This window comes from Serinus canaria, chromosome 1A (genome assembly GCF_022539315.1).
Source record: "Serinus canaria isolate serCan28SL12 chromosome 1A, serCan2020, whole genome shotgun sequence".
Taxonomy (NCBI): domain Eukaryota; kingdom Metazoa; phylum Chordata; class Aves; order Passeriformes; family Fringillidae; genus Serinus; species Serinus canaria.
This window is the reverse complement of record NC_066314.1, coordinates 61,246,965-61,267,001: the sequence shown is the minus strand read 5'-3', so window position 1 is coordinate 61,267,001 and position 20,037 is coordinate 61,246,965. Positions and strand designations below refer to the sequence as shown.

The 20,037-nt window shown below is 40.5% G+C and overlaps 1 protein-coding gene across 2 annotated transcripts in view; it reads left to right on the top strand.

The window, feature by feature from the left end:
* The window catches only part of KIAA1549 (KIAA1549 ortholog), a 141,768-nt gene that overhangs the window by 81,370 nt on the left and 40,361 nt on the right, over positions 1-20,037 (top strand). For both annotated transcript variants that reach the window (XM_050987308.1, XM_050987309.1), the window contains 5 exons: positions 279-462; positions 6,835-6,894; positions 9,420-9,565; positions 15,977-16,154; positions 19,009-19,193. In XM_050987308.1, the coding sequence (XP_050843265.1) occupies positions 279-462; positions 6,835-6,894; positions 9,420-9,565; positions 15,977-16,154; positions 19,009-19,193 (753 nt within the window). The remainder of the gene's footprint in view (positions 1-278; positions 463-6,834; positions 6,895-9,419; positions 9,566-15,976; positions 16,155-19,008; positions 19,194-20,037) is intronic.

Sequence of the window (20,037 nt, the reverse complement as noted above, 5' to 3'; positions counted from 1 at the left end):
TTGCTAGGTGGTTTTTTCTCATAATTTTCTGGACTGTAGCTGTCAGATCATTCAAGATTATGATTGACCTTAAAGGGTGACTCTTTGAAGAGGAATTCACATGTAACTTTGCCTCTTCTGAGACTCAGCTGGCTGAACCAATCTGGAACAGATGTTCCCCTGTCTTGATGTGAATTGCCCCCCTCTTCGTAGAAGAGGAAAAAGCAAAGTCTGTGAAGAAGGGATGGAAATGGCAGTGATTTGATTTTGCTGACCCTGCTTCAATGCTGTCTTTTCAGATACTGAATATAACTCTGAGCAGGCCTGGGGTGGCGTTCCGACAGGGCCCTGTGAGCATTGTTTTTGCCATCCGAGACAGGTACGGTTTTCTAAATGGGTCCGAAGTCAGCGAGCAACTCAGAAACCTGTCCGTGGTGGAATTCAGCTTCTATCTGGGCTTCCCTGTGCAGCAGATTGCTGAACGTGAGTATTTGCTGTTATCTAATACCTCAAAATACTTCTGTCCAGTATTTTCCCTCTGTACAATTTTAAAATTATTTCTTGCATAAGTGATAATGCAGCTTCAAGTACCCAACTTGAATATTGAGTTCTGCAGGGCAAATCTGTGCCTCTTTCTGCTCACATTTTGGTGTTACAGCATCTTGCTGGTTTTGTCATCATACTTTCCTTTTGTGCTGGGTCAGTTGTGCTTAACCTGGCTTTGTCAGATCATTGGTCTTAGTCCAGATTTATAAATAAGAATATCACATAGGTCAGTATTGCTCTGAAGTGCAGTCCAAGGTGTGTCTTTGTGCTTATGTCTAGAGAGGCCTTTGCTAATTCTCAGGAGGGTTCTGTGCTTTCAGCGTTGTGCTGCTCTTAACTGTGTCTCTGACTTCTAGAAACTCCTGGAACACTGGCTACATAAGTTGATATTTGCCCATATAGTCTGAATTAATTTTTCTATGCAGTCTGTTATGTTTTAAGGTATTACCTTTCTCACTTTTTATGTACGTTTGCATGGCAGGTCTTTTTTTTTCAAACCACCATCATCCTAAAAGTAGATGAGTGGTAACTGCCTGCATAACAGAGCTTGCTTAACACTTGGCCTTGACAACTTATGTTTGGTTAGATTTTTCAGATGACTCAGGAACATAAGCAAGATCATGGGAGAATAGTACTTGCCTTTTCCTGCTGGTGGGTGTCACTGACTCAGTCCATTAATTTCCCATTTCTCCTATCTCACCATGCTTTTTAATTCTCGGAGTTATTTCTGTGAGCTGTAGAGATGCATAACATCTGACACAGTGAGTTTTACAATATAGTTAAACATTTAGTGGAAAATCAGGTCTAATTGTAGCTGGTGTTCATTATGCAGCTGTGCATGTCAGTGAAAATACTGTAAAGAAAATACTGTCAACAGAAAAGTTGCTCTCCTTAGCAGCTTTCGATCTAGGTAAGATGATTGCACAGGATGCTTCCCCGTTTCCTGGAAATGTACTCTAAGCATACTAATTTTTTGAAGCTTTTTATTTAATGTTTTCAGCATTTTTGATCCCTGTACTCCCATAATCAATTAAAAGATGTATGAGGCTGTTGACACATTGCTGTTAAGCATTTCTGTTCTTGTTTGGTCTCACATAGAGTGTGAGCTCTGTGCAGTGGTAGGTCTATTTAGTGGAGCCAGGACCAAGTCTTGAGAATCCCTGTCCATAGATGACTAGCATTTCCTTTTATCTTGGATGCCACAGAACATCTCACACTGTGGGCTATGGTCTTTATTGCTCACTGAAGGCAAATAAAATGTTGCTCTCACCTTGATTGCTTGAAAGACACCTCTCTTTACGCTGTGTCCTCTCTTTTATGCTCTTGAGCTTGAATTTAGGTAGCTTTTAGTCTCTGGTAATATTTTTGGTGTTGAGGGATACTTTTTTTCCTGTGATGTAAGAGGTTCTACATCAGCTCTTACAGCTTTTAGTCTTGTTCAAATATTCTGAAATTATATTTGTAGTGCATTTAGAGGTTGCCCCTTGATGAGAATCCATCTTCTAGGTTGTGCAATGGAGCTACAGTGCAATTAACTGATAGCAGAATTTCTACCAAGTTTGTAGCTTGGAAGAGAGGCTGGTCATAGGGGGAAGACATTCCCATTAAAGATGAATATACATGGTTCTCCTTGGGCTTGAAACTAGATGACTTCTAAGGTCCCTTCCCAACCAAACAATTCTATGATTCTATTTTCCTTTCCTGATGGTACATAGGAAATTTGAAATTACTTTAATGCCCGTGTCAGGAGCTGTCCCTGTGTTTGTTACCTGCATGTGTACAGTGCCTGGCACTGGGGATGATGCCAGTGCCAGTGGAGCCCTGTGGTCACTCACATGTCAATTACAAAGTAAAGTAGCATGAGAGGAGAGCTCAGGTTTTTTAGGAACTATGAGATCTTCCCAAAGATTGCAATGTAGAAAACATGAGGATCTGGTGGATAAGGTGTCCTCAATTAAGGAACATCTTGTCAGCTTGCTGTTAGAGGAGCTCACATTTACTGTAGATTGAGCCCATTGAAGGACAGCCCATTTGGGTTTGAACTGGTCTAGTTTGGTCTCAGTAGTGCTTTAACAGGCACTGTTCTGGAATACCAGCTCTGGTGCTATTTGGTAAGTTGGCAAAGCAGGAACATAGTTTGTCAGATTGCTAGAGCTGTGGGTCCTTCTGTCAGCAAGCACAGAAATGATGAATGTGGTTCAGACTCTTTTATCAGTGAGACAGCCACAGCCAGTTATTTTTAGCTGTTCCTACAGTTTTTTACACTGCTGCTGTGGCTGGATTTTGAGCCTCGGGGTTTTAGATCTTCAGATTCAGAGCCAAAAATCCTGTCCCAAGGCTCAGCAGCATTGGGCAGATCCTTCCTGAAACATCTTATTCAACAGAGTGTTGAGGATGACCAACAGCCAGATCCTCAAAGCTACTTTAGCAGGGAGATGCCTAAATGTTTTTGTTTTCTAGGCTCTGAACTCTACAGAGCAACTGTAGCAGGGAAGGTGTTACAACACCTTAGATTGATACAGCTGCTTTGGTCTGTGCTGATTAATATGCAAAGATCTGCTTTCAGTGTGATTTTTTTTTTCTAGGAATGTTGGATATTTACATTTAAACCATCTATGTGTATTGGTGTTCATATGTAAATATGAAATGTTCCATGTCATATGTTCTGTGCCATCTGTGCCTTAGTTTATCAGGCGTGCTAACAATTCATACTCTTGGTGGTGACTTTTCTTTTTCCCTTAAGGACTCTGTGCATGATCTTGTAAGTTTTGTAGCTGCATCTGAAGAAGTTATTTTGGGTGAGATGAGTGCCAGGGCTCAACCCCCAACTTTGGGGGTTGAAGTTGATCATACCCAAGAAAAGCTACTTGTGCATCTTTACATTGTTTAGTGAGACCATGACATCAATATCCCAAATATGAGCCTTGTTCCAAAGAGTGTATTTGCTCCTTGCCACTTGTTCACTTTGCATTGCCTTTCACACACTGTCCTCTCATGGTTTTTATTCACATAAATACTATGTCCTGATTGTAGTTTTAACTCTGTGATTTGTGCCTGTGCAGTACATCATTAACACCAGGAATTTTTTGTCAGTTTTTTCCCCACTCACATAGAGTCAGGATCAGGAATGAAAGTTGTTTGGCAAATGTAGACTGTTCTTTACAGAAATAGGGCTGTGAAAATGGCAAAACCTGGAAACTTCCAGACTCTCTTCTTTCCTCACAAGACTTCTAGGTGACTTGAGCAACGTGTCTCTATTCAAATGTCCAGTTTACACCTTTCTTATGCTTATTTTTCATTGCCCACCTTACAGCTCATGTTTCAGATTGTAAATTGGTTAGATGGTCATGACCTACAAGTCAGCAGAAAGAAAACCAAGTCTAATCACAGGGTTTGGCTGCTAGTTCATTAAAAATATCAGGAAACTATATATTTGGTATCTCTTTATGGCTAGCAGATTTCTTGGAGGACAGGTAAAGGCTAGATGTGGAGTAGAGGGCAATATTTGCTTCATGAACTTACCCTGAATAAAGCTCTTTCTTTTTCTTAGGACTTTAAGTAGAGAGAGTTGCCTTGGGACTTGCTATTTTTTCAGTTCTAAGTAGCACTTTGATGCATATAATTTATTTTGGCTGTCTTGGAGATGTTGCAAGGTCAACAAGATAAATATTAAATTGTATGATATGGTCCAAGGACTGCAGAAATATTTGGCAATTTTTTCTGGGATTTTAGATCAGATTTTAAACATACACAGTGTGTTGCTGTAGCCCACACCCCAGTATCTGCATGGAATCTTAGTTTTCAGTTAATGCCTTCTCATTTCAAATACTGCATTCCCTCTGTTCTCCATTGATCAGAAATAAGAACGATCAGCATGACACCAGCTCTGTCCTGCATGGTCCCACACATCTGTAGGAGAGAGTCAGAGATCCTTAGAACATCTGGCAGTGGCCACACTGCCTGAGTGGTGTGCTTTAGACTGCTGCCAGTAGGTCTCTGGGTGAGCAGGTGACCCTCTCCCTTTTCATTCAGCACCAAATCGATGCTGTTGCACGCTATGGTGCTCCAGGGATGCCTGTTAGCATCTTCTAATGATGCCAGCATCTACTTCATTAATGCACCCAGAGTCATTAGCAGACCAGCTGCAATCTAGCTAATAATTGCACTGTGTCTATCCAGCTTCCCCCTCAGAATAACAATCAGTGTTGTTTATAATTGTTAGTTCCAGAGGACATCAGAAATCTTGCAAATTTGATCTTACTGCAGTGCTGAGACTCCAGATGAGCCCAAGGTCTGTGTGTCAGTGAGACGCTGGAGTGACCTGTGGCATAAGAACTGGAACCTGGATTTGCTGACTTCTGGCAATTTTCAGCATTCTTTGTCAGGTTTTAGAACCTAGTCTTAGTTGGCAAAGATCACAGCACATCTTCCTTTTCAATGTCAAGATTTTCTGCTCAAGTTGGTTTATTTTTAAATTGCATTAATTCCGTGGAAAGTTTAAATGAATAGTCACCCAGCAATTTGCATTAATTAAATCATTTTCAAGTACTAATTAGAAAAAGTGTGAAGAGCGCAGTAAGTATTGAAGCGAAACATGATTTTGGGTTAAAGAAGAAAAAACTGACAATTTCTAGGAGTTCAAAGCATTATGGTCACTGGAAGGTTTTTGATTTTCTTATCGTGCTCTTTCCATGCATTGGAAAACAACAGAATCAGTTTTCAGTTTAGTTTATGCTTTTTTTTGTTCAGCTTCCATTTCTAAATTGAAGTAAACAATTGCCTGATTAGAGTAAATAGAATTTCAATCTAAAAGCTACAATCAGAGGAATTGAGTGGCAGGATGCTAAAAATAAATGGGTGTGTTTAAGTGGACTCTGAGGTGCTTTTTGCTTGTCTGAGAGTTTTGGAAATTTATTGCATTGTGATCACTTGCATAGAGGGCCAGTGTTTCCTGTTCAGAAAAAAAGGACCATGTTCTAACACCCTTCTGAATAGTAAAACACAGAATACCAGCCAGGTGGTCATCTTGAAGCTAGTGGTGCTATTACTGAAATAAAGGTGGAATAACCACATTTTCTTTTATTTTTTTCTTCCAATAGGAGTTAGTTATAAATCCGTGAAAATAAAAGGTGAAATGTAACTAATGATTCTTTTGCTTTTACCTTAACCAAAAAATTCCTAAGCTTTTTAATAGGCAAAAGAATCAGATTTTTGGTACACTGACAGAGAACAGCTTGTCTACAAATTCTTGCATCATTAAATTAAATAAAACTTCATTTTTCTACTTCCCTGAAACGTGGAGTAGTGGCAAACTCGTCCACAACTGTAGACATCTTTATTCTAAGTTGATCCAGCATGGGCCAGGTCATTTAATTGTTATGTGCTGCGCTCTTTCTGTTCATGAAATGGTTTAAAAATTAACCTTTGTATAATGCTTAGCAAACTGCATCTGGATTAAATATTTTGAGAAAGTTAAGACCATTCCTTTTCCTTATTGCCATAGTGAAGCTTAAGACTTCCCTTGAGGAAACTGTTGGCCCAGCCCCCATCTTCACTTCTTTCCCAACATGTCTTTACTGCTCTCCAGTGGAAACCTTGGGAAAAATCTTATCTATACTGAAGTCAGTAGAAATAGACTGTTTTCCTTACTGGGGCAAGGATTTCCCTCTGGAGCAGAGCTTTTTTTTGAAAAATTGAGAAATTAGGAAAGCTTGGAGCCACCAAGCCGAGCAGAAAAGCTGTGAGGTTTGTCTACAGCAGTGTTTCTGCATGGGGTTATTTGTGGGTTTTTTAAAAAAAATAATTATCAAGGTGTTGGTTTTTTTAAATGCTTCCCCCTGCACGAGTCTGGGACACAAATCATACGTGTTTAGTTCTTTGTTTAACATTTATTTCCTTGTAGTTTCTGCCTCAGAGAAGGTCTTATTTTCACTCTGAGACACTCAGGAGTTGCCTCACTGCCCTTTGAGCAGGAGTCTGATCCTGCAGCTAGCTCAGTTAAGAGTCACAGCTCAGACAGTGAGCTTTTAAATTTCTGGGAGCAGAGACCTCGGTGCAGCAGCTTGGAGTCTTTCACGTAATAAATCTGACTGTTTCACTTAGCTTCTTTTTGTTAGAGACAAACTCAGCAGTGTACATTGGGAGCACTTCCCTTGCCATTGTGTCTGCATTGCCTCAGGAGCAGAAATGCATCTGTGTAAATAAGATGCTTGCTGACAGTATAAATTATGTAGTGGCTTCTGGTTTTGTATGTGTTGTTTCAAAAACTGCTCTTATGGATGTTTTTCCTCCATTCTGTTTTTTCTTCAGCCTTTCATTACCCTAAGCTTAATGTGTCCCAGTTGATGAAATCTTCCTGGGTGAGAACAGGTATGTATGGTCTCTTTGAGTAAGTAAAAGTGCAATTAGTTTTGGTAGTGGGATAGCTAGCCTGCATAAATATCAGTAGCTTAGGGGTGCTGCATTTTCATGAGGTCATAACATGTCTGAGCTGAATAAATTCTAAAACCAAAGGCCCAGTGACCTGGAATATCTGGGAAATACAAATCCCTGGTCTAGAATTAACTACTGAATTCCTTGATATGCACACAAAGCACTTTTTGTCTATAAAGTGGTTCACTCTTAGTGAAACAGCTCAGACTGTCAGGCATAAAGTATTTGCTCTGCATGTTGTCAATATGCCTCATTGATTTTTAGGTACCTATTTTAAGTGAAAATTAAAATTTTATTTGTGTGACACTTTCTACCAAAACATGCCCAGAATAAAACAGAGTGAAAATAGATGAATTCTGAGTACATAAAAAAGTTGCATCACATTTCATTGATCTCTTCTGATTTGTTCACAGAAGATCCCTCCCACCAAAGTCTTCTGTAATTTATTCTGTAATTTACAGATGTGCTTGAGCTGTCACATTTAGGTGCTCAAAGGCTGTTGAGGTTGCCTCCCTGCTGTAGGTCTTACCTGCTGCTTTTAAGCCTGACTGGTGAGGAGGCTTTGCTTACCAAACTTGTTCTTAGGATGCTGGTGCCCCACAGGATACACTCTTGTCTTCCTGCAGCTTTTATCACCTCTAGTTCACCTCTTGTATAGACTTGCTCTATTTTCCAGGTTTCCCTGTCTCTTCCCACCAATCACCACTTTACTCTTTAAGTAGGAAACCAAATTGCACCTCAGTTTCTGCTGCCCACGTAGTTTGTTTCAGAGAAGATTGATTTGGAATTTCAGATAATGCTCACTGAGGTGGAGAAGCTCCTATGTGTGTCTCATAACCAGTGGCATCCTTCCTTAGAGATTTGTGTTGGCTTTTTTGGCTCCACCTGCTTCCTCTCTTGCTCAGCCTTAGGTTTGTCCATTGCTGCTGAAAATTCCCTTAGCTCCTGCAGTAAAGAAAGGGTTCTTCCAGGTCTGAAATCACATTCCCTTGGGTTTGATAAACTTCTCCCTGTAAGATTTTGAAAGCAAATTGCAGCAACTTTTTTCTGCAGAGGAATTTTTTGTAGTCTGAGTTCTTGCAGGATTCTGGGAAGAGCTGGTAGACTTTGGCTGGGCCATTGCTTTCAGTCAGTGTTTTGAATTATAAGGGTAATGAATAATGACATGGGAAAATGATAGAATCTATGCATGTAAAGATTTTTAATATCAAATTACCCAGATATATGTGCATGTATCCCAGTAGTCATAAACAGCTGGGATATACAGTGTTCTCCCTCTGTTGTAGAATACAATTCATGCTATTAAACATAATTTATTGATACTGAAATCCAATGCACAGGCAAGAACAGTTTTCTGCTTGGTGTATATAATAGCCTTAGGTCACTGTCTGTTTTGCTATTTAATTCTGAGATGCTTAGTCTGTGATTGAATTTAGAAGATAGATACTGTTGATCTCAGTTAGAAATGAAAATGTTTCCTTTTTCTGACATCTGCAGTGAAAGCTTCAAATTGAAAAATTTGCTTTAATAGATTTGGTTTAAAAAAATTTAAAAATTAAAATTATATTTAATTGATTTTATCTAACTGGTGGCATTTTATTAAGCTCTACACTTAAAAAAATAAATGTGGAAACACAGTAAAACGGTTTTAAAAAATACTTGTATTTTTAGTGGAGCAGAATTAAAACTAAATTTATTTGATGCAGTCAGCAGTGAGTTGGTTTGCTGTCCTGGAGGATTGTTCAGTTGGATCATTTGAATGACTACTGCTCCATTCACTCCACATTTCTCTAACTGGATGCCATCTTGCTAGTCAAAGTCCCCCCTTTTTTTCATCTTCCTTCAGGGATTCCCCTCAGCATTAGCTGCCCCAGTGACCCAGGGTACCTGGTTGCCAAGTGAGCAGGGCTGCAAACCATTTTTTTTATGCTGTGATTGGCATATTTGTTAATCTTTTATGGGGAAGTTGCACTTGAATACACAGTTTCATTCATGTGCTGCTGTTCTACTTTTTCTCAAAGACTCTGAACCCTTGCCCTCCCCATCTCCAACTCAGTATCATTTCTGAACACGACACTTTTGACTGCAATTAGTTGAAGCAGACGATTTGCACTAAGTCTTTTCTTTCAGCAGTTTTTAAAAATTCATTGAATGCTCATGATTTTATGCATTTTTAGAATTGAAATAGTTTCGTTATTATCCTGGGTCTGTCTAGCCTGGTTAAAGTTCAAAAAAAATCCTCTGCCTGAATTTTTTTCCCCCCAAATTAACCAAATGTGTCACTTTTCCAGCAAATAACCTCCACCTGAACAGATCAGAATTGCCATTTAAGTACAGTTGCTCTCGAGTTATCCCTGAGCTGTCCCAGGGCAACTCAAAGCTTGTAATTGAAGTTGTGGAGAAGAAACTGAGAAGTTTTACTAATGAATTTGTTTTCTTGGGCTGCTTTCTGTGCCATGCAGTTCTCCTGGGCGTGGTTGACCAGCGAATTCAGGAGGAAGTGTTCCGGGCTGAGATGGAGCGAAAACTCGCTCACCTCTTCAACGAGGCTTTGCTCAGAGGCAGGATCTGGAGACGGGCCAGTTTTGCAGGCAGCAACATTGTGCAGGTATTAAGAGGATGAAAAAGAAAGGATAATAAATTACTGACTTAGTTAATATGAGTGTAAAAGTTTTGAGTTGAGAAATATAACTCAAAAGCTTGTGTCACCTTTAGCTAGTTGCTGATACTTGTGTTTTGCACCTAATATATGGGTCTTCTTTCAGACACCAAATATGTCTTTTAAGCTAAACATAACAAATGCAAATAACTGATTAAGTGCCTACTAAAAATTTCTGATGGCTTCTTAGAAACAGCAGTGAAAATTGTTTTACCAACATCTTATTTTAAAAATGTTCTGTCTCGTTTGGGTTACATGAAGCACCTAGCAAAAGGAGACAGGATGATCATCTGAAGAACATTTTCCTCCTGGGGCAGATACTTCACAGCTCTGTGATGTTTTGGCAGTGGTGTAGAAATACAAAGAATTGTGTGTGACTTGGTGCAGCAGTAGAGAGTAGTACATTCTACCCCTTAACTTCTTATTGTCGCAGTACTCCTGGTCACAGGGTTGGATTTCAGGTAAAAATGATTATTCATACCAAATTTTGCACACATAGCAACTTCTGTAATCTGGATTCTAGTGCAGCTGTAGAGTTTTGGAGTCACAGGTGGATTTATTCACATAAAGTCTAAGACTTGGCTATTTAATTTAAAGTTTTAAATTCTGATGTGTTCTTTTTAATCAGTTCAACAATCTGAAAGCCAAAGTACTTTTTTAATGGCTCATCTTCTTAAAAATTACCTTTTGCAGCTAATTCATTGACAGTTGGTTTATTTCCCAGATGCCCTTTTTGCATTTCAGACCTATTGTCTTTATTTAGTTTAATCCTATGGTTTTTGCTACCACTTAAATTTCCAGATGTTGGGATATTCTCACTTCTGTTTTCCTGTCTCAGAAACATCTGTTTCAGTAATAGAGATTTTATTTTATTTTTCTTCTGTACAGCTTCGAATTGCTGCAAATAGGTGTCTGCTTCAGATATCCTATTTCCAACACCTCTTATTGCACTTTGTTCATTATGCCTTTGTCCTCCTTTTGCATATAAATTAAACAAATATTCCTTATGTTGCTAGTGAAGATACCACAGCCTATAAAATGTGTATGTTTAGATTACGGTTTTATGACTTTGCACGATAAAGCTCAGGTAGTTTATATTTTCATGCACAAAATTATGGGCACATCCTTTTTGGATAAGGAGTGGTATTTTGGAAAGTGAAAATACAGCATTTTTCTTTTGACTTTGTATTACTGGGACATGAGGTCTGCAACTCGTGTTCCAGACAGCAGTGCTGCTCATTTATGCCACTTAATTAGTGCAAAGAGCCTGCCAACTGCTGGCTTTGGGCAGAGGAAGGTTCTGTTCATTAGTCAGCACATCTCACCATCACAGGGCTTCTCCAGGAGCTTCCAGCCCACCCTTTCAGGTAGGGTTAGAGCTGTAACAAAGGAGATGTGGAAGGAGGGAGGCTGAAGAGAAACCTTGTAGCAAAGTGTGTGTGCTGGGTCCTGCTTTCCTGGCTCACAGCAGCAGGTACCTGCAGGTGCTCCAGCTCCTTGGTAGCTGCCTTGGCAGGATGTTCAGGTGTGTGGCAGGTGAGACAGCCTGAGAGGCTGTGGTGTGCAGCTGCAGTGATGCTCCTGGTAGTGGGCTCCAGACTGAAGGATAGTTCCTTTCAAGGATGTTCCCCTGTTGGCTTAGGATCTTATCTGTAGGCATCTGCCATAAACCTTTTACTGCTGTTGATTCTGTTCCTCTTAGCCAAGTTTATAAGCTGTGTTTGTATCTTCTGGGAGAGCTAATAATGTTTCTTGTGCTTTACATTCAGATTTTCCTGGATATATTTCTTGCACACAAATCACTGACTGCTATGGTAGAGCACAATGAAGTGAAAATAAGAAGAAAAGCTGCCAGCACCAAAAGTGTTGCTCAGTTTTAACAGAACATGTATATATATCCATTAAAGACTAGGCTCACATTTCACTTGCCTTGTGACCCTCTAGACCAGAGTTTTTCCTGAGGTGAAATATATTTATAGTGTATTGAAATGTGACATTTCTAAGCTCTGTGGAAAATCAGGACTGCAGGTCAAGAGGTGAAGCAATTATTTGTGAATGTTACTGCAGGCATGTAAGTTTCCTTTCACGTGCTCAGGAAATAGAAGTGATACCTTTTGAGGTTTAGATTTCATTTCTAAAGGCATGTGTTAGTACTTAAGAATGTTAAAAATTATGCTTTAAACATGGGCACTGAAGAAGAGCTTTGGAGGGTACCCAAATAGTAGACTTTCCCCTCCTGTTTGGCTGTCTGTGCTGTTAACAGGTGGCACTCCATGATAAAAAGAAAAAAAAAGCCTGTAACCATTATGTACAAAAACCTCTCTGAAGCCTCACACCTGGTTGTTGTACTTCTGATAGTTCCACAGATTTTTGTGTGACATTGTATTAACATTTCACAGACATATTTTCAATGTGCATCTTCTGTTGCTGCAGATTTGAAGGCACATGCTTACTGTGGCTTGCATTGCATCTGCAGAGACCTGTGCTGGATTTATATTTTAGTATCTAAAATACATATTTTATTATACTGTATTTACTGTAATAATTCTCATTACATTTTTTTTAGGAATTAGAGGGCTTAATTGTAGTTTAAAAATACACCAGCAGCTAATAAAAAAAATTAATTTTCCTTAATTTCAACATGCTTGGTCCTTTGAACCTAATAAAAAAGTGAAAAGCTGATCCTAGTAAATTAAACAAAGAGGAATGTTCTGATTTAAAGAACATGCTAGGCAGCATTTTAGTTGCAGTGTGTGTGAGAAATAGCTTATGAGAGAATGCAGTGACTGAATTGAGCTTTTCATTAAGGCAGAAATTCATTCTCGTGTTTTTCTGCTGACAGCTTGTGTGTCTCTCCTGGCTGAGGAAAGCCTGTCTTGCTGTGAGTTTTTAGGTATATAAATAAAGCCTTTGGGCACTGCTGCTGCTTCTCCTTTTCCTCTGAGTCTTTGTGCTCCTCCAGCAGCCATCCCAGGCAGCAACTGACCCCTCTTGTCATGTTGCTCACAGCCTGCTTGTACCTCTGTGTGCTGACCACAGTACAGCTTGAGTTAATTGCCCAGACACTAAAATCCTACTCCTTGTAAGACAGAAAGAGGATCTTTTCTGATTATTTTTTTCCCAGTATGATGAAGAAAGGCAAGAAAGGGAAATCATCCTCCTGCACGAGCACTGGAGATTGTGTGTGCATATCTGCTTGTTCCTCAGTAGGGCTCTTGCCTTCCAGACCCTGGAACAGCTCCCCAGGGCTTCCTTGCTCCTGTGGGGGTTGCTGACCAGGACATCCCACTGGCTGGCCAGGACTCTGAGAATGCCTTGGAAGCTTCCCCACCACTTGTATTTCCGTGCCTGAAATTACCAACTAGATTTTGTTACCAAGGCAACTCTGTTCACTGACCTATGATATTCACTTGAAAACACTTTTTAAATTAAATTTACTGACACCTGAACACAGTTAAGCCTTTCCTCTGTGGAGGTTAAATGCACATCTAGTATCAACAAAGATGCTATCATTTATGTACACAGGAGATGAATTAGTCTTTTTTACTTTTTTATTCCTCCCTGACTTTCTGCCTCCTGCATTTAAAATTCTTCTATCTCTTCCCTCCCTATGCCATCTCTCACTGCCAAAGTATAAATGTAAAATGCTTAAATGCTTCCTTACATGTGAGCTGCTTTGCTGGATGCCTGGCAAATAGTATTTGTCTCTGCTTGCATTCTTATCGTTCTCAAGGACACAGACAAAGCAGTCTGAAGCTGCACAAAGAGTATCATTTGGAACCATGTGTCACAAAACTTAGAATACAGGAACTCTGTAACAAATAGGCACAGTGACTGTCAGCCTCAATTCCATGACCAGATTTAAAAGAGTTCACACCCAGTATGCCATTTCCTGTTTTTCAGCAAACTCAGAGGCTAGTTACAAAAATCAAGAAGTAAAATTTAGGTGAAAACTGAGCTACTGCTGTTGTCACAGGTACTGGGTTTATGTACAAGTCTTATTGTCTTTTATCTGCTTCCAGACTACCCTGCTAGTCACCAGCTTTCCCAGAAGAGAAATCCATAACCATGTCCCCAGGGTTTTGAAATTTTGTCTGCAGCTTCTCTCTGTGAAGCTTCTCTCTCTGTATGTTATGAGCAGTCATAAAATATTGTGTATTCAGAAGAAATTATTTCAGATAAAATTTAGCTTAAAATGGTGAGTTTAGTTCATCAGCACTAGCCTTCACCTCAACTGAACTTTTTTGGGCTTGTTCCCCTGTTCTCTATACTGTGCTGAAATACCTCCAGCTACTTCTTCCTGTCTCCACTCTCACTGTTCTCACTCATCCCTGTTCCTCAGCATAGGGAGCCAAATGTTGTTGTTTTGAATTCTGTGTTAAAATTTGTCCAGTTTCCACTGTGACAACTTGCACTGAAATCTTGTCCTTCTTACCCTCTGCCTTTTCTAAAGGCAGCTGTGGAGAAGTTCCACACAGGCAGCTTGGAACCATGACCTGATGTGTGTAACACACATAATTATACTCCTTGGATTCTTCATAGGCTGTAAAATATAAGACAGCTCAGTTTAAGAATTTTCTAATTTTCTCTGATTCTCTGGCTATGCACAGAGGGGCTTTATAAATTTAAAACTAAGAACCCATTGCTTTTCAGTCCCACATGGCCTTTCAGCTCCCTCACCCTCCATGTGGGTTAGGTGCTGTTTGGAAAGGTTTCATCTGTGCTGGGAGCGCATACCAGTCTGTGCACTGAGACCAGGCTGTGGCAACCCACCTGGAGCAGATGTAATATAACACAAAGCTGTGGGCATTTGTTAACCAATTGTATATTTGAGGCCAATGAAGCCAGATTTAGCTTTACAGCTGCCAAATATGTGTGTTGAAACCTCATTTATTGATGCTGTTTTGTTACCTTCAGTCAGGGATTTGTTTTCCCTTAGCTGGTAGAAGAGGGAATGGCGTTCAGGTGAGCAGCAGCATCATTTATTGGGTCCTGTTAACAGCTCTTTCTGTGTTTCAGAGATCTGCACATTTTTCTGCTCTATTTGTAGGTATTCTGTTTCTTGCATCAAATATGGCTGACACTGAACATTACTTTTTGCTGTCACTTAATTTGTCCTAGAAGATTTTTATGACAATTGTGCTTTCTCTGGATTCATTTTTCTCCCCTCTTTTTTTTTAATATATACATATTTTTATATGTATATATATATATATATATATATATATATATATACATCTTGCTGTTACCATTGCTGGGAATTGTTTTTTTAGGACATGTTGAGTTGCTGTTCCCCAAAACCAGAACATCATTCCTGTTGAGCTAGAAATTGTAATTCTCTCCTTCAACATTATTTGTTTAGTTGGAAGCTAGGAAAGAAAACAATATAAAGGTTTGCTTTTGTAAGCCTCACATGCAAACATTTGTGTGTTTGCTTTACTTTAGGCCTATGGGCAGTTTCTGAGATAATTTATTAAATGTGTACCTTATAGCAGAAGGATAATTCTGAAGGAAGCAAAATATGTCACTCTATTTATGTCAATTCCTTCCAGAGCCCTTCAAAGTCTTTTAAGAAAAGAAAAAATCACTACAGAATGCCTCCTACTGTTTATTGTCCTAATTCTAGTTTGAGCTCACCATTGCATGGTAAATGGTTAAACAGAGGAGAGTTGTTATATAAAAAGATGTAATTTTACAGGAATTTAAAGTTATGTGGTTTTCATATGCAATGTAGATGTTAGAGAGTATCTACAGGGCTTCCTCATAGCTTGCATTCTTTTGATTATTAATGTCTTTAGATGTAGGTAGGAAGAATTCCTTCCCACAGCATCCAGTGCATTCCTTCCTGAAGAAAGGGGGATGCCAAGGGGAGCTGTGTGGAGGATAAAGGTGGTTGTGTAAGTGCTTAGGTTGAAACAGAGCAAACAGTTTTATTTGATGCTGACAGAATATTCACCCTGTGTAGCTGTTTAACATTTAGAAAAACTGGAGCTAAGAGGTGTGTATGTGTTATGAATAACAAATCAAAGTTAGAGTGGGTATTTAGAGAAGGGAAAAGTGCAGTCACACTTCTTCTAATCAGCCATTGCTAAAGGCAGTAGAGGCTTCTAGGGTGGCACAGTGTGGGCATCTTTAGAGTGAAAGATGTTCTCTTACTTACCAGATGTGTACATTTTTGTGGTACAGTGGGGGGGAAGGAAAGGTTAGCCATAAAAATGTGTTTTTTAAGGGATCACTTCCCTTAAAATTTTCGTGTCAGTTACAACAGGAGAGAAGACAGTATGAACTCTTAAGACAAAATGTGTGGGAGCTCCAAATAAATACAACTTAAAATGTAAAAGCTTTGCAATTTCTTTTCAGATTGTGAACGTGTCACGCTTAGTTGGTGTTGATAACCCCGTGGAGCTGATCTATTTCGTGGAGGACCAAGATGGGGAGAGACTGAGTGCTCTGAAGTGCTCAGACCTGATGAACAGAGTGGACATCCAGCGGGCTGCAATCATCCTTGGGTACCGCATTGAAGGCAGCGTTGCACAGCGTAAGCCCTGTGCCATCCACACACCTCTGCCAGGCCCTGTGCCATCCCCTTACCACTGCCAAGCCCTGTGCCATCCCCTTACCACTGCCCAGCCCTGTGCCATCCCCACACCACTGCCAAGCCCTGTGCCATCCACACACCTCTGCCAGGCCCTGTGCCATCCACACACCTCTGCCAGGCCCTGTGCCATCCCCACACCACTGCCCAGCCATGTGCCATCCACACACCTCTGCCAGGCCCTGCGCCATCCCCACCACTGCCTAGCCCTGTGCCATCCCCACACCTCTGCCCAGCCCTGTGCCATCCCCACACCTCTGCCAGGCCCTGTGCCATCCCCTTGCCACTGCCCAGCCCTGCGCCATCCCCTTACCACTACCCAGCCCTGTGCCATCCACACACCTCTGCCCAGCCATGTGCCATCCACACACCTCTGCCAGGCCCTGCGCCATCCCCACCACTGCCTAGCCCTGTGCCATCCACACACCTCTGCCCAGCCCTGTGCCATCCCCACACCTCTGCCAGGCCCTGTGCCATCCCCACACCTCTGCCAGGCCCTGTGCCATCCACACACCTCTGCCCAGCCCTGTGCCATCCCCTTATCACTGTCCAGCCCTGCGCCATCCCCTTACCACTGCCCAGCCCTGTGCCATCCACACACCTCTGCCAAGCCCTGTGCCATCCCCACACCACTGCACAGCCCTGTGCCATCCCCTTACCACTGCCCAGCCATGTGCCATCCCCACACCTCTGCCAGGCCCTGTCCCATTCCCACACCACTGCCAGCAAAGGCAAACAGGAGGGGTGACTTTATCTGTGCAGGGTATGGCACTGCACGGTGCCCACTGTTGCAGTGTTTTGTTCTTGAGCTGCCGGAGCTTTGACACTGCTGAGGAAATGAATTTTAGCAGCCTTGCAGTGAGCTGTGCAGTGTTGTTTTGCCTCTCTGAGCTAAGGGTTGCAGCAGGCTCCTCAAGTCCAGCCTCACTGCATTCACTCTGTGCTTTTGCTGGAAAAGCACAGTGCTGATTAAACACCTTCCTGCCATTTGCATGTCATCCTGCTAGGCCAGTGTTTCTTTACAGTTTGTCTTGTCCAGGAGCTTGCACAAACCCCACAGCTGGGAGATGGGAGGGTGTGAAATGGGTGTTTCCTGTAGCTCTGGAATGGCAGTGTAGTTTAACACCAGTCACTGCTTTTTTGTCTGAATTATTTTTTCTGTGAAAGATGTACACTAAGGGTAGTTGGGGCATTGATTTCTTCTGTGGAGTATGATTGACCTTTTTTTTTACTTGTTTGTCCATCAGCAATATATAAGTAATATGATGTTTAATGAATATAATGTAAAAGTAATGTGATTTTTTTAACTAGATACACATCTGAATAAATAGGATAGGTCATGTAAACTCATATAATTACTTCATTCAGGAGGCTTGGTATATAAATAATTTTAGTTAGTAGTGAGACAGAATACCCACTCAAAATTCTGTGTTACGGTTAGGAAAGAAACTTTAAGGTATCTGAGGAAGAGACAAGTATGATCTGCAAAATACTTCACTGGTATGTAGGTTTAATTACCTTTCCTCATTTCTGTGCAATATGGAGGCATGAATTACATGGTACCACAGGGTATTTTGCCAACAGCACAAGCATGTGTCTGAGATATAAAATTCTCTGCAGAAAGAAAAGAAAGAAAATAGTAATAATTGTACCATCTGTATGTGTTTCTAAATTTTGTTCCTCATTAAAACAGCTGTGTACAGATAGGTCAGTAGCTCATCTACATCTCCTCAATATCCATTGATGGGCTGTAATGCTGGTTAGACAGAAGTGAAAAATATTGCAAGAATAAATTCTCTTTACAAAAATAATAAATGTTGAACAGTCTTCATAAAGTGTTCATAACTTACTGTGCATGTTGAAACTTGTTATCTTTGACCTGTCATTCAAAAGTTCTTCTAAGAATCACAGAGTCAAAAAAATCTTTAAGTGCTTCTATTGGAAGAAACTAGACCAAAAAAAGATTATTTTTATAACAGAAAACATAGTGCCAGAAATGACCTGTTAGATGTATAAAATATAAGAATTCTGCGTCCCTTTGAGTTCTAGGTTCATCATTGGAATGACTACAAATAAAATGATATATAGAAAAAAAATAGAAATATTCTTTTTAACTTGAAAACATCATTTTTAGAAAGTACATCAATTTGACTGGAAATGTATTATTGCTATGGTTTTTAGTCCCATAATTAACAAAAGTTTTGTCATTTATTTTAGTTTTTCTTTTGCGAGAATAACTTGTTTGATTACACTTCCCAGCAGTTTTGTTTTCTGCTTGGGGCTACAGGATTTCACACACTGACAATGAAACAGAGAGAAGAAAAAAAGTAATCAGCATGGCAGAACTATACACCTTGTGTAGGAGGTTCAAATTAGTTTTGATAACAGAATGTTAAAGAGGAGAGGCAGCTGGTAATACTGCCTAAAGCAGGAAACAGGCAGCAGTGTTGGAAAGTCTGTCTTACCTTTGCTAGTGGTAGAATAATTTTTTTTAGACCCATTTCACTATGTCAGCTTAGTTTTGGGTTACAGGATGATGTGGCAGAAGAGCCATTTTCATTAGTATTTTAAGTACAGCTCTTCAGAAGGTGGGCCAGGACAATTGATCTCCTGCCCCATGCTTCCTGAGCATGACACACCTTCACTTACAGTGGTATGACATTTCCTGTGATGTGCAGCTGGTTTCTGATAAATTCCTTAACTAGCATTTACAAGAACATAAAAGTACATAACCTTGAAGTGTCCTCAGTTGGAAACATAACCATGTAATATTGCTGTGTTCCTTTTCACTTTACAGCTGTGGAGAAGCTGAAGGAGCCCACTTCAGAGACTCAGAACAGCAACCTCTGGATTATTGTTGGGGTGGCAGTCCCAGTTGCTGTGGTGCTCCTGATTGTTATTATTTTATACTGGAAACTCTGCAGGACAGACAAGCTGGAGTTTCAGCCAGACACAGTGAGCAACATTCAGCAGCGACAGAAGGTAAACGGGGAAGCTGTGCTGAGAGGAGCTGGGGTATTCTGAGAACAAAGGAATGGGAGACTCTGGGGAACACCTGGCATCCTTAACCAGCATGTGTAAACACAGTTTGAGAGCATTCCAGTTTAGAGGGAAAAAAAAATGGAGGGAAGCAGTCTAATGATAGTTGAAGTTAAGAATCCCATAGTGTTTTATTTATTCTCCTGGGTATTTGATACTGCATTAGATAGATCCATCCTTCTGAAATGTGGGCACTGAGGCTGAAAGGCACTCTTCTTTTATCACTTCATTTCAAGGCTGTGGCTGGGACTGAATAAGAATATTCTGAGTCTTGAATCACTGACCTTGTTTTCCCCAGAAGGGTGAATTTTTCTTTGGAGAGTTTCTGCTAACCAAATCTGACAGCTAAAGTGCACCACCCATCATACCTCATACTGGAACTAGAATTTGCTAGAACCTGTCCTCTCTGTTTCATGTTGTGCCAGGGCTCTTCTTGTTGCAGTTTTGAGAACCTATTGCAGTACTGGAACATAAATTAGTGGATCTGTGCGTTCCTGCATAAGTGAGCTTGTTGGCCAGTGTTGGTTAGGATAGTGAGAAATTCAGTACTCCTGTCTTTTTCTTGCCCAGGAGTGTGAAAAAAATTTGTGATCCAGGTTTTTTTACAAAGGATGTATTCAGTAAAAAGAATGATGAAGTGCCTGAAAGGCTACTTTATTTTTACAACTAAAGAGAACCTATGTGTGTCAGAAATTCTTGTTACAGACTATACCTTCAGAAGCATTAATAAAGGCAGAATAATCTGCCTGTGCTAATCCTGTGGTACTGCAGTCACGTTCTGCACTGT